At 34.2% G+C, this 13,727-nt stretch overlaps 1 protein-coding gene across 1 annotated transcript; it reads left to right on the top strand.

Annotated features, from left to right (window-relative positions):
* Window positions 1–7,282: 7,282 nt before the first annotated feature.
* Window positions 7,283–13,461, top strand: LOC134856663 (histone deacetylase 1-like). Its single transcript, XM_063872938.1, has 5 exons — window positions 7,283–7,454; window positions 7,838–8,318; window positions 8,614–8,796; window positions 8,951–9,287; window positions 13,428–13,461. Exons 1-5 carry the CDS (start codon window positions 7,290–7,292, stop codon window positions 13,459–13,461), a joined length of 1,200 nt encoding a protein of 399 aa, XP_063729008.1. The 5' UTR covers window positions 7,283–7,289.
* The last annotated feature ends 266 nt before the right edge of the window (window positions 13,462–13,727 follow it).

Genomic DNA, 13,727 nt, shown 5'->3' with positions numbered 1-13,727 from the left:
AGCCAACGATGTGCTACAACACACGGAAACCGAAAGTGCGGAGTCAGTATCACAGGAGGAGGAAATGGAACATTGACGAATGACCGAAAGACAAGATGAAAAAAGAAGCGAAATTAGAAGAATTTAGAAGTTTTAGAATTTCTAAACGACGAAAAAAGAAGAAAACAAAGGAGTGATGAAGAAAAGTTAAAACTCAGAATTGTTTTATGTGTATGAAAAACTCAAGTGAGAAACCAAGCAACCAAGTTGTAATTGAAAACTGAAACATTTAGTTGAGTTTTGAAATTGTTGCATTTATAAATTTGCATTTTGATTTTAGCTAGAGTGGCTTTAGAGACACTTATTATTTATTTAGAAAGGCTTAAGAGAAGAGTTTATTTAAATATTCCAGCCTGCATGATTGTTTTTAATCACTTAGGAAGACTGATCACTTTGTGGTGACATGAAAGACTTGAGTAATCTCTTGAAGAGGAGGTTGTTACATTGTTCTTTCTAACCACAAAGTTTCTTAGTTTTAATATTCAGGACAATAACAAGCAAGATTTCCGAAGGGAAAAGCGTAGTAGGATAATTTTAGCTTGTTTTGGTTGGCAGGCCCGCAAACCAGCGTTTTTTAAAATTTGAGAGAAAAAGTTTTTAATCGGGACATTGACACTGGAAGTCAGAAAATATGTTTTATCTTAGGTCATATCCTCAATGTGCAGATTAATGAAAGAATTTGAAGGCTATAGTGATGTAGTACGATGCCATTTATATTCTGCAGTGAGTCGATGTGACGTGGATAAAAGTAATTTCGTGCATTTTATAAATTCTGTTCGATGACACTGTAACCATTTTACGAACATTGTGCGATTCAATGAGGACTTTGACGGGACTGTCCGGGGAGTATGTGACATTCGACCAGAATGGCCAAAATGTAATTTATGCATACTTCGAATTTTTAGCAGTAAGCCTTCCGGATTGATGATTATTAAGAATTAAGAACGTTATTGGAACGATTGGCCAAACGGTGAGGGCTAGAATATTCTGGTATTTTAAAATTTCAAAAATTCGAATTATGACGACCTATTTCTGAGAAAGGTCAGAAACGGCCATTTTGACTAAAACGAGAGAGAAAACAGAACAACATTAGCTGCGCTAACAACAACTACGAAATTGAGATTGGAAAACGACGACGAGTTACAGAGTGACAGAGAACACTCCGAGTTGCAACTATTGTGCTGCTACAATAGTTGCAACGCCGTTGCGAACAACGGTGAAGGGTGAAAGACGGCCTTCCGGATTAAGAGGAAATCAGGATTAACGAGCTTGATCCAGCGGATTCATCAATCCGGAAGGGTAAAGGAACTGAAACTTTTATCCTGTTACATAAACTTTTAGCTTCCTGTCATGTCCTGACTTGAATTTAATTAACATCTAGATTCATTTTGATAGGGATGAGAAGCTAGGAGTTGGGGGAAAGGGTTGATCCATCTTCGATGGAGATGATGATTTTTATCTACTGAACAAAAACAATAGTAATGTGATAAATAGTAATAGCCCTGTTTTTAGGAGTGACCTCGTGGTCTGGGGATACTGAGACCCAGCCATGAGCTCACTATTTCTGCATGTAACCTAGTTAATTTGAATGTTTTGACCGAAGCCGAAAGCAGTAACGTTTTTGTCGACCCGATGTTAGAAAAGACCACCGAAAAGTACTGGCTTGGTAGAGACGGTGAAAAGCATGCAAAGCTCTGTTTAGACGCTAGCCAGTCGTCTTAAGACTTAGTTTTGTTTTCCGTCGATATGTATCTTCCGGGCGAATGTTACAATACACCATAAATTTAGATTGGGGCCTTATCTATCTGACTGCTGAAGCTAAGAAGGTGGGTAAAGCTAGTAGAGGAGCGAAATTTGACGAGCAATTTTTTGCCGCAAAGTTCGGCGATTGGAGATTCTATTAGAACAAGTGCTTCTTCTGTTTTTTTTTATTTTGGGGCTTATTTTACGAACGAAATTGCGTTAGAATGTATTTGTACCGTGTACTCGTGGTCGGTCCGATAACACGGAATTCGCAGTTTTCAGTGTTCAACCTCGCCGTAATTTTGTTCCGATTTCAGAATGTTTTTAAGGTCCCGAGTTCTCCGTTTTATTCCTCGGCTAATCTGCATCATCTAGTAGAATGTGCAGTCTGTGGTATAACGATTGTGGAACTAAATTTTTATTCTTTACTGTCACTCTTCTTTACTGTCAAAACCAAATTAAATTTCTAGCGATCAGTCGGTTCATTTTAATGTCTTATTTTTAATTTCGCTTTTAATCGCCAACATGTTTGACCTCGAAACTTTCCGAAATCTGAACGACGAATTGAAATACGAGCTGTATAAAGACTTAGTCGAAAATGTTACTTATTTTAAACGAATTATCGAAAACTTAACTGTATCAACGAAAGAGGAAGAAAGAGGAAACAAATTTTTTGATCTAGAAAATTTTAAAAACACGGGCAATTCGAAAATTACAGAAAACAAATTTGAAAACGAATGGAGCAAGATTGGAACTCGGAGCAGAAATCAGAACAAACGAAGCGAAAATAACCAAGAAAGCAAGAATAACCAAGAAATCAAAATACAAGCAACCAATATTCAAGAAGAAAAATTCGACCAGCAACGAAAACATTTATTTTTACCACGAGAAGGAGAATATTCTGGCCTATTACTGGGAGACTCAATTGTTAACAGAATCAATGGGGAACAAATATCGGAAAATGTGTTGGCGAGAGGATTTGGTGGGCACAAAATTTCTGCATTGCTGGAACGCGTGAGAAACAGTAAATCGCGACATTTTAAACATGTAACTACGCTAATTGGAATAAATGACTGCCTCTCAAGTGATTTCGACGCGAAGGAAGCCGTGAGTAGCTTAGAAAAACTAATTTATCTCATAAATCATAAATTCTCCCCAGAAACAATTTCACTATGTACTGTAACTCCCTTAGGCGCTTTTAGAAAAGATTTTAATCCAAATGTACAGAAGCTAAACAAGCAAATTCTTAATTTAGTACGGAATGTAAAAGACTTGGGCGAAGTAAAATTGGATATTTTAGACATAAACAAAATTTTTAGTCAAAATACAGATGCTCTTAGCTCGGATGGTTTGCATCCTTCTGATGGGGGTGTTGAAATTTTGGTGCAAAGTTTTAGAGATTCTTTTAGGGGTTCTGATATTAATGCAAACACATGTGAGATTACAACCCGCCCCAGAATGAAGCAAACCAAACAATCATCAAATTTAGATCCAAAAACGGCAGAAATGTTACAATTTTTCCAAAACGGTGCAAAATTTTTTAGGAAATACTAGTTTCGCATTTTTTCTTGGTGCAAACTTTGGCGATCATTTAATTTATTTAACCTATTATGCTGAATATTAAATTCTGGTTGTTTTGTGCAATTTTTCTAATTTCCAAGGCTCAGATGGAAACTAAAGAAAAAACTTTTGTTTACTGGGGCTATCTAAGCTGCCAGCAAAAGATATTATCAACGAAATGTGGGATAAATGAGCGGAGAGCTACCACACTGACTCATCTTTTCCTTTTCGCGTTGTTACTGACCCAAAGTGGGGATGTTGAAAAAAACCCTGGTCCTATCGAAACCATTGAAACAGTCTACGGTATCTGCTCAAAAAATTGTGCAAATCTTAAATTTGTTCATTTGAATTTTCAAAGTATTATTAGAAAACGGATGCAATTGAAAAAATTTCTTGATGATATGGGCGAAAACACAATTATAGGAATTTCCGAAACGTGGCTTAAAAAAGAAGATAGTGACAATTTATGGAATGTCCAACCTAGAACGCATGCGATGTTCAGATATGATAGGCAATCAGCGGTAAAAAAGAAAGGCGGTGGCGTTTTGTTATATATACCAGTCAAATTGGCTCCGAAATTGAGGCCTGATCTAAATTTATTTGATAAAGAAAAATATGAGTCAGTGTGGGTTGAGTGCAAATCTACATTTAACATTTCGAGTAAAGAAAAAATGTTAGTTAATTTGTGTTATAACCCAAGCAGATCAAACTTTATTGATTTTTTGGAACAATTAACGCTTAACATAGATAATGCTTTTTCAGTTTCTAATAAAATTACGCTTTTGGGTGATTATAACATAAATTATCTGGATAGCAAAGAAAAAGAAAATTTAGATTCTATAATTATTCCATATGGATTGAAGGTTTTTTGTCCAAACGATGAGACCAGAATTAGTTCCTCAACAAAAACTCATATCGACTACATAATCAGTGACTATGAAACAAACGGCATTGAGTTTTGTTTTGATACACCTTATAAAACCGACCATTTTGCTTCATTTATTTTGACGGATATAAAATGCGGCAAAATTTTACCGAGGATAATTACGACTTTCAATAAGAAAAATTATCAGAAAAATGAATTTTGCAATTCACTCTCCGCTCTTCCTTGGTATCTCTTATATCAATGTACAGACGCACAAAACATGTTCTCGACGATGATTTATTTAATTTCTTGTGCTCTACAGCAACATGCTCCTATCGAAAAAAAGTTTGTTCGTAATTTTAAACCAAAAAACGTGTTGAAAACGGAATGGTTCGATTCAGAATGTCAGCAATTGTTGACTAAGAAACAGAATTCACTCAGATCATATCGCAGTCAAAGCACAAGCGATAATTGGTCAAAGTACCAGTTTTTACGTAATCAAATGAGCAAATTGATTAGAAGTAAACAATTCGATCATTCAAAAAATTGTTTTTCACTTCTCAGCACTATCCAACAAAAATGGAAATATATTAACCAAGTTAGAGGTACATGTTCTGGCAACCATCGAATTACAGTTCTACGAAATTCCTTCAGTGAAATGATAACCCAAGACAAAAAAATTGCCAATCATTTAAATTATATTTTTTCAAACTTAGGCGAATTTTTCGGCGCTAAAAAGCCTCCGAATTACAACAAATCTGCCTCTGAATCTGCATCTTTTCATTTTCAACACATTACAGTGAAGCAATGCTTTGATATAGTTCGAAAAATCAATGTTGGAAAACCTCTTGGACCTTGTACCGTACCTGCTTGGGCAATCATTGACGGTCAATCAGTTATAGTTCCACATTTAACTTTTGTCATAAATACTTGCTTAGATGAGAACATTTTCCCGATCGAACTGAAAAAAGCAAACGTAACCCCTTTGTTCAAAAAAGATGACCCAATGGATGCAAAAAATTATCGGCCAATATCAATAACTTGTGCTTTTTCTAAAATTTTTGAAAAAATTTTACATGCCCAAATAACAGAACATCTTGACAAATTTCAAATAATGACACCATTTCAATTCGGATTTCGCAAAAACATTTCAACACAAGATGCTCTTGTTTATGTGACAGAAAGTATTCGAAATCAAATAGATTCAAAAAAAATCGTACATGCAGCTTTATTAGATCTGTCCAAGGCTTTTGATTCTATTTCGCATGAAGTTTTAATTGAAAAAATGCTTTCTCTCGGTTTTTCAAATGGAGCAAATGCTTTAATTGCTAGCTTCCTAAACAAACGTATTCAAAGAGTAAACGTCAATGGAATTTTTTCAGACTGGATTGAAATAAAACGAGGTGTCCCACAAGGAACGGTACTTGGTCCGTTGTTGTTCAATATTTATGTTAATGACATACAAGAGCGATTATATGAGGGTTGTACTTTAGTTCAATATGCTGACGACTGTATGGTTTTTTCCTCTTCTATAATTTCTGAGGATGCTTTGAATCGATTGCAAAAATCACTCAATAATCTAACGGAATTTTTTGCAGAGAACCAATTGAATCTGAATGCATCTAAATCGGAATTTATAACATTTTGTCAAAAAAATGATAGCAAAAATGTGGATACTGATAAACTAGTAATTAGTGGGCATTATGTAGCCAAAAAATCAGAATGCAAATATTTAGGCATAATTCTTGATTCAAGTTTATCTTTTCATGCTCAAATCAAAACAATTCTCCAAAAAATGGCCCAAGGGATTAAAACTATTGATACAATTGGACAACAACTGCCGACATTATCATTAGTTGCCTTGCTTCATTGTCTTGTTTTATCACATTTAGATTATTCAGCAATTTTTTTACAACAAATTAATGCTACTTTGATGCTATCTCTGGAGAAACAGTTGAACTGGGCGCTAAAAAGAACATATTTCAGATCGAATTTTAAATCTTCTTCCCTTCTTCGCATTAGCAAATCGTTCATTGGAATCGAGAAAAGAATTGAGTTAAAGTGTATAACATACTTATACCAATATCTTACAAACAAAAAGAAGGCTTTTGAAAATACACTGAGACTACCGACTGCCAATTATAGGCTCAACGAAAGAACGAAACAAATTATTTTTGACAAACATTGTTCGACTGCTTCTCTACAAAAATCATTTTTTCATTTGACTTCTAAAAAATGGAATTCACTGCCCATAATTTTGCGCAATTTAGAAAAATCGAAAACAGAATTCAAGAAAAAATTGAAAGAATTTTACGTGAGTGAATTGAGAAACAATCCTATATGTACTAATACAAATACGTGGCGTGATTACCGTTTTTGCTAGTTCTATATTTTTTAATTCAGTTTAATTTTTCCTACATTGCTTGAAAGAGAAACTGTATATACTCTGTATATACGTTGTATAATTGGACTATCTGTAAAATTGTTTGTAAAGTTTTATTACCAGCTTGTTCCTAATTCTTAAATCTTTAATTTTCTATAGTATCCGAAACTTCATATACTTTAATCAACCAATTTCCGAACTGTAACCGATTTGGTTTTTTTTTTGTTTTGTTTATTGCTTGTTTTCTGATGTTTTGTTTTTGTTTGATGTAACCAATGAATTTATAACCAATTTTATTATTTACACTTTGCTACACTGATGCCTCGGCTTTTTATTGTATAGTAATTCAAGTGTTCTTTCTTCTTCTTCTTCTTAAACGGAAACTGGCTCATTAATAAGATCCAGTTGCTTTCTTTTTTCTGCATTGCCTCAATAATTTATGTTTGATCCGTAGCTTTTGCTTGCTAACTTGAATATCCAATTGGATAGTATTCTGACCGGAGGAGAAATATGGGACTATATCAGAATAACTAAAGATGCGTTTTGGCTGTTTGACTGTCTTAGGAAGGTCTTAGCTTAGGTACAACACGGCGGAAAATTATTTTATTGTTGCTAGTCTTTCTGATGCCAGTTTTCTTACGCCACTTATTCTGTAAAGCATATGTATCTGACATTGAATACCTCTTTAGAATTAGCGCAATGACTACAGGCAATCAGAAAGTATCTTATTATTACGATGGGGATGTAGGGAATTTTTATTATGGACAAGGGCACCCGATGAAGCCTCATCGTATACGAATGACACATAATCTCCTGCTGAATTACGGACTGTACCGCAAGCTAGAAGTTTATCGACCATTCAAGGTAAGTGAAAGTTTCTTTGACCACTCTCAAGCAGAAGTTCTGAATTTCAATTCTAATATATGTCAATCAGGCTTGGCGAAAATCTGCGGAGCATACGGAAATTTGCGGCAAAAAGCGTAAATTTTATGCATATTATTTGACTAAATTTTTGGTTGATTTGAATTGAAAATTGGCTTTGTTTATACGGCTTAGAATAAAGCATTGTGTGACATTATCTGTGTTTCATGTCGCCACAAATTTGTCGCCCATTTTCTGATCTAAGTACATTACAAAGCTTCAAAATCTGAATATTATGGATTATTGATTTTCTGCGATTTGTCCAAAATACGTTGAATTCTGCGCCGCATGTTTATGACATGCCTGATACCAATCATTGGATTTAGGCTAGTTTTGAGGAAATGTGCAAGTATCATACGGATGAGTATGTCAAATTCTTGCAAGAAATCATGCCTGATAACATGTCAGATTACAGTAAACAACTGCAGCGGTTTAACGTGGGAGAAGACTGCCCTGTGTTCCATGGCCTCTATGATTTCTGTCAAATTTCTTCTGGAGGAAGTATCGCAGGAGCTGTAAAGTTGAACAAAAAACAGACAGATATCGCCATCAATTGGGCGGGAGGCTTGCATCATGCCAAGAAAAGTGAGGCATCCGGTTTCTGTTATGTTAACGATATCGTGCTGGCTATTTTGGAGCTCCTCAAATACCATCAACGAGTGTTGTACGTGGATATTGATATCCACCATGGAGACGGAGTAGAAGAGGCGTTCTATACAACCGATCGAGTGATGACAGTGTCGTTCCACAAGTACGGGGAATACTTTCCCGGAACTGGTGATCTGAAAGACATCGGCGCTGGCAAAGGTTACTTTTTTGCATTTTATAATCTACTAAATCAAGCTATGTAGACGAAGCCGTATTCCCGATAATAATTTTTAGAGGTATAATCCCAATCAATACTGAAAATATTTATTGTTTTAGTCGTATTTTTTGAAAATAATTTTGATATTCCGGCAAAAAGTTAGATTATTGAACTGAGTTATTCCAAGAATTCTTTTTTTTCTCATAAATTTTTTGTGAATAACAGTTGCCATAATTCTTGGAATAATCTTAAAAAACTGTTCAGAATCGATAATACAAACAAAAACTTTATTTTAAGGCAAGCATTATGCAGTAAACTTTCCATTGCGAGATGGAATAGACGATACCAACTTCATCAATATCTTCGAGCCGATCGTGACCAAAGTGATGGAGACATACAGACCCAGTGCAGTTGTGTTGCAGTGCGGAGCCGATTCGCTTTCTGGAGACAGACTTGGATGTTTCAATCTCACTCTCAAAGGCAAGTTACAGCTTCATTGCATTTGCATTCCTAGTTTTACCATCATTATGAGAAAACTGGAAAAACGAATATGTAAAATGTGAAACTTCCATGATCTTTGAGTTGTTCAGAAATTTGTTATGGCTGACAACTAGTAAATAAAGATGAATTTTAGGTCACGCGCATTGTGTTGATTTCATGAAAACATTCAACGTGCCACTATTGATGCTTGGAGGCGGAGGCTACACCATCAAGAACGTTGCCAGGTGCTGGACTCTGGAAACAGCGAGAGCTTTAGGTGTCGAAGTCTCAAACGACCTTCCCTATAACGACTATTTTGAGTACTATGGTCCAGACTTCCACCTTCACATCACACCTACAAACCAAAGCAACCAGAATTCAAACGAGTATCTGGAAAGCGTGAAGACAAAGGTGTTTGAGAACCTAAGAAGCATCCCTTTCGCACCTGGACAGCAGATGAGAGATATTCCTGTGCACACAACTGTCGAGCCGTGAGTTTATACTTATATTAGCGAGCACGCAAGATGAGTGTTATACAATCATCCCTTTTTGTCCCGACGCAAGTAGCACCGTTTAGTGCAGAACATTCCTTGCTGCTTTGTATCTAACAACTTCAAATTTTGGCCAGGAGGTCTGAGTTGGAATTTTATAGTGTGGATTTTTTTATATCGAAGTTGTTTTATTTTCTTGCATTTGCTCTTTTTGCCGTTTTTGAGCTCCTTTTTTGAGCGCCGTTTTCCCCCATGTTGATTTGTGTACCACCAATAAGCATCAGATGGAGTTGAGTAATTTATCATTGGACGGCCCTCTCACTCGTAATTACACAAGCAGCCGCTTGTGTTACATTACGAGTTCATTTTATTCTCTGCCTAACTCGCATAAATGAGCGCTCAGCTGAAATCTTTAGTTTCTCCATCTGGTTATTGCTAATTCGTATAGAGAATTTAGCAAGACATTTAAAAGCATTTACATAATTTCCAGACAGCGAAGCTAAGTTTTCATGCTTTTTATGAGTGTAGTTCAATCATCAGATAGTACAATAATTTGAAAACGACACGATGAAACAAGAAAATGACACGGCTGTCAAATATATTTTTTATATATTTTAGTAAGGATTCAGCGGATTAGGTTTTAAATGGTAAATCTGCCCAAGATACTGAACCGTTTATTTACACTTGCAAAAGCAAATGTCTTGTAGTGGGGAACTCGACTTTTTCCCCGTGAACAACTTTTACAAATTTTCAACTTGCGTTATTATTGAATCTTAGCATCTAATAGGTTCTTTTGCTCTTGGCTTAGAGGTAGCGCCGTCGTTTTTCCACCCCTAGGTTTGAATCCCGACAGGACCTGTTTTTTTTTTCAAACGGGAAAGATTCCGTTCCAAAAAAGTTGATGTCGGCTTGTTTTTTCTGCTAATGGTTTTTCGGCTTAGGTGCCCCATTTTAGATTTTTTTGCTATACGCAGTTTTAATTACACCGAAGACTTTAGTCAAGGTGTTATGGTATCGTGTAACGGGTTTTTTTTTTAATGTTGTCTGTTGTCAAGTGTCGACAAATAACGTCCACAGTTATCAATTATCATGTGGGCTGGACTATATCGCGCTATGTCACGTGATTGCGTATGTTTGTTTCTTTATTTGTTCATCTTTATTTATTTAATTATCTGTTCTTCTATTTATTTAATTATGTTTAGTTTGCTTATATTTATTTATAATTTATGTATGTACATATTTATTTTTGTTTATTTTTATCACGTGTTTTGTTTATTTATTTAATTATTCTTTCTTTCATTTAGTTTTGCTTTTATTATTTCTGCGTGTGTATTTATTTAATTTATTTATTTTCATTTATTTATATTATGGGTCTGTTTGTTTGGTTATTTGTTCATATATATTTTTTCATGTCTATTTAATTATTTGTACATTTCACTTTTGCTTTGATTTATTTATTTATTTATTTATTTATGTATTTATTTAAATATTTCTTTATTTATGTATTGATTTATTTTTTTATTGCTTATTTATTTATCAGGTGTGTTTTGTTTATTTGTTGATATTTATTTCTATATTTATTTAATTATTCTTTCTTTCATTTAGTTTTGCTTTTATTATTTATGTATGTGTATTTATTTCATTTATTTATTTTCATTTATTCATATTATGGGTCTGTTTGTTTGGTTATTTGTTCATATATATTTTTTCATGTCTATTTAATTATTTGTACATTTCACTTTTGCTTTTATTTATTTATATATTTATTTATTTATGTATTCATTTATGTATTTATTTATTTATTTATTTATGTATTGATTTATTTTTTTATTGCTTATTTATTTATCAGGTGTGTTTTGTTTATTTGTTGATATTTATTTCTATATTTATTTAATTATTCTTTCTTTCATTTAGTTTTGCTTTTATTATTTATGTATGTGTATTTATTTAATTCATTTACTTTCATTTATTTATATTATGGGTCTGTTTGTTTGGTTATTTGTTCATGAGATATATATTTTTTCATGTTAATTTAATTATTTGTATATTTCAGTTTTGCGTTTATTTATTTATTTATTTATTTATGTATTTATTTATTTATGTATTGATTTATTTTTTTATTGTTTATTTATTTATCAGGTGTGTTTTGTTTATTCTTCAATTATTAGTTGTTCAAGTTGTTTGGTTTTTGCTTCAGTTTCTATGCCTTCGGTGTATTGCGCGTAGCGCCTATGTTTTAAGTTGTTTTTATGTATTCATTTATTCCTGCAATTTGTTTCTTGAAATTTTTTCGGCCGAATTGATTTTGGCTTATATTTTATCGGCGTACTAACCTAATTTTTGGTCGTTTGAGGTAAACATAAATGTATGCATTCTTCCGGATTGCACAAATTATTGAATATCTCAGAGTAAAATTTATAGTTCAAAATTTTTCTCTACAAAAATTTTATTTTCGCTCGATAATTGTTTTTGAAATTTCATTAAACGCTGTTGAATGTGTTTCTGGACGTATTTTCCGCAAATGATACATCATTCCAGACATCATTTTGAAGTTTTTTCGTTGTGGTTTCTTCGAAAAGTTTTTCCGTTTTCTGTGGACTTAGTAGCTCCCTTTTCGTTTCCTGTCTGCTAGCTTTCAATGCTATTTTGTGGTATCGCAAGTGATGCGAAGCTCCGCATAGCCTCTTTGTTTAATATTCAAATGGCTAGCTTGACTTCTTTGCTTAGCAGCAATACTGTTTGATAAAAACAGGTATTCGGCAATTGGTTTTTTAATTATTTTTTTTTGAAGCTTTGGAATTTTTTTAAAAACTTTTTGCAAAAGCTTTTGAGAAAAACCTCCGAATAGACTTTCAAAAAAGGGGTATCAATAGAATTACCGCCTACTCCCTTGTGTGCCTGCATATTCTCCTAGTCTCTTATCTTGTGACCCCTCTAATGTACAGACTTCGAAAAAATTCTATGGGGGACTATTTTTGAAAAGATCCCCTGCAAAAGCGTCTATGCCCAATTTTGGTTACACATTTAGTTCTGGCCCTCGGAATAGTTTTTGATATTTTGACTGTTTTTAGTCTTTCTGATTTTTCTCGAAAACTAACCTCTCAAATCTGCGATTGTGGGTTCATTTGAGATAAGGGGTAGCATTAGCCAATGCCCTGCATTAGCGGCCACACACAATGTTTTTTAACCCAAAGTTATTGCCCTCAGAAAAGTCAAATTTTTGATTTTGTCCGTTTTTTCAAACTTTTCGTTTCTTCTCGAAAACTACTCTCCCATATTTGAGATTTGAGCTTTAATTCAAAGAACAGGTTATAGGAAGCTACTTTGCACATGCGTCTACGCCCAAGTTTTAAACGTAAGTTACGGCCATCGGAGAAAATCTATAAGTCCAGTTTTGGAAACTTTTTGACTATACTCGAAAACTACTGTGCCAATTCTCAGGTTAGTTGGCTATGTTATATTAGATTGAAGTCTGAAATGAACCGTTTCTTAAGTCAGATTGTCGTTGTTTTCCAGTATTACTTATGAAGAGTCGATGATCGTAGATGATTTTCCCCCTTTTTTTAGGAAAAGTCGAAAACTTGTTCACGCTCAAATTTGATTTTTGAAATTCTAGAAACGCCACTGTAAGGATTTTGAGGTCATTTATGTAATAGTAATTTACGTGTTTAATATACACGTTATCACAGACTCGTGAGTAGATAAGCGTGTTTTTTTTTGTTCCGACCATTGAAAATGGGGAGGAACATTGTATTTGGGTGTGTCTTAATTTTTGGTGTAGCTCTTTTTATCACACCACGCCGAAAAAAACGACAATAATTTGAAAGACTTTGTTGTATTTTTTTTAAAAGATTTTGGTCGGAACATTCTGTGCTACTTGCACAGTAAACGTCTATCCTTGTTGTTGTTTACAGCACCCTATTAAGGAGTCGGAAAGAACTATGGCGTGTTTTTTTATATAGTCATTTTGGGCTTTTTTTCTTCAAATAGTCGTACTGATACATAGGCTTACAAGGGGGGTGAATGTCAGAGAGCAAGTTTGGTCCGCGATTTTCTGCTATGAGTCCCATTCGACTAATTTAATGTTGCTGTTTTTGAATTACTGACTTGAGAAGTGAAGTCTTTCTTTTACAATTTTAGAGAAGTTCCAGCTGACCAGCCACATTACTTTTAAGGCCTACTTTCAAAAACATGCCAGCAAAATCCGCCAATACGATTTGTTCCCGGAGTTATAATAGAAGACCAAACATGTTTTTAAAAGGTCAACTCCAGTTTCAAGGCAATCAACGAGACGTCTTTGTAAATCGAGGCACCAATTGCCACCCTATGGACCTTCCTTGAATTGCTTAGATTACTAGCCGGTTGGTGTGAGAGGTACCAAACTAGTTTCAGCTGTGGGAAAAGTAACAGCTTTAGCGTAGTTTTATTCCCAGACTATTT

This window comes from Symsagittifera roscoffensis, unplaced genomic scaffold, assembly GCF_963678635.1.
Source record: "Symsagittifera roscoffensis unplaced genomic scaffold, txSymRosc1.1 SCAFFOLD_198, whole genome shotgun sequence".
Taxonomy (NCBI): Eukaryota; Metazoa; Xenacoelomorpha; order Acoela; family Convolutidae; genus Symsagittifera; species Symsagittifera roscoffensis.
This window is presented reverse-complemented; position numbering and strand designations above follow the sequence as displayed.

Bases quoted from the DNA above. Each gene is read 5' to 3' on its own strand.
- LOC134856663 (XM_063872938.1), top strand. From the start codon at position 7,290: ATGACTACAGGCAATCAGAAAGTATCTTATTATTACGATGGGGATGTA. The intron at 7,455-7,837 runs GTAAGTGAAAGT...CATTGGATTTAG, and splicing joins AAGTTTATCGACCATTCAAG to GCTAGTTTTGAGGAAATGTG. The intron at 8,797-8,950 runs GCAAGTTACAGC...GATGAATTTTAG, and splicing joins TTTCAATCTCACTCTCAAAG to GTCACGCGCATTGTGTTGAT.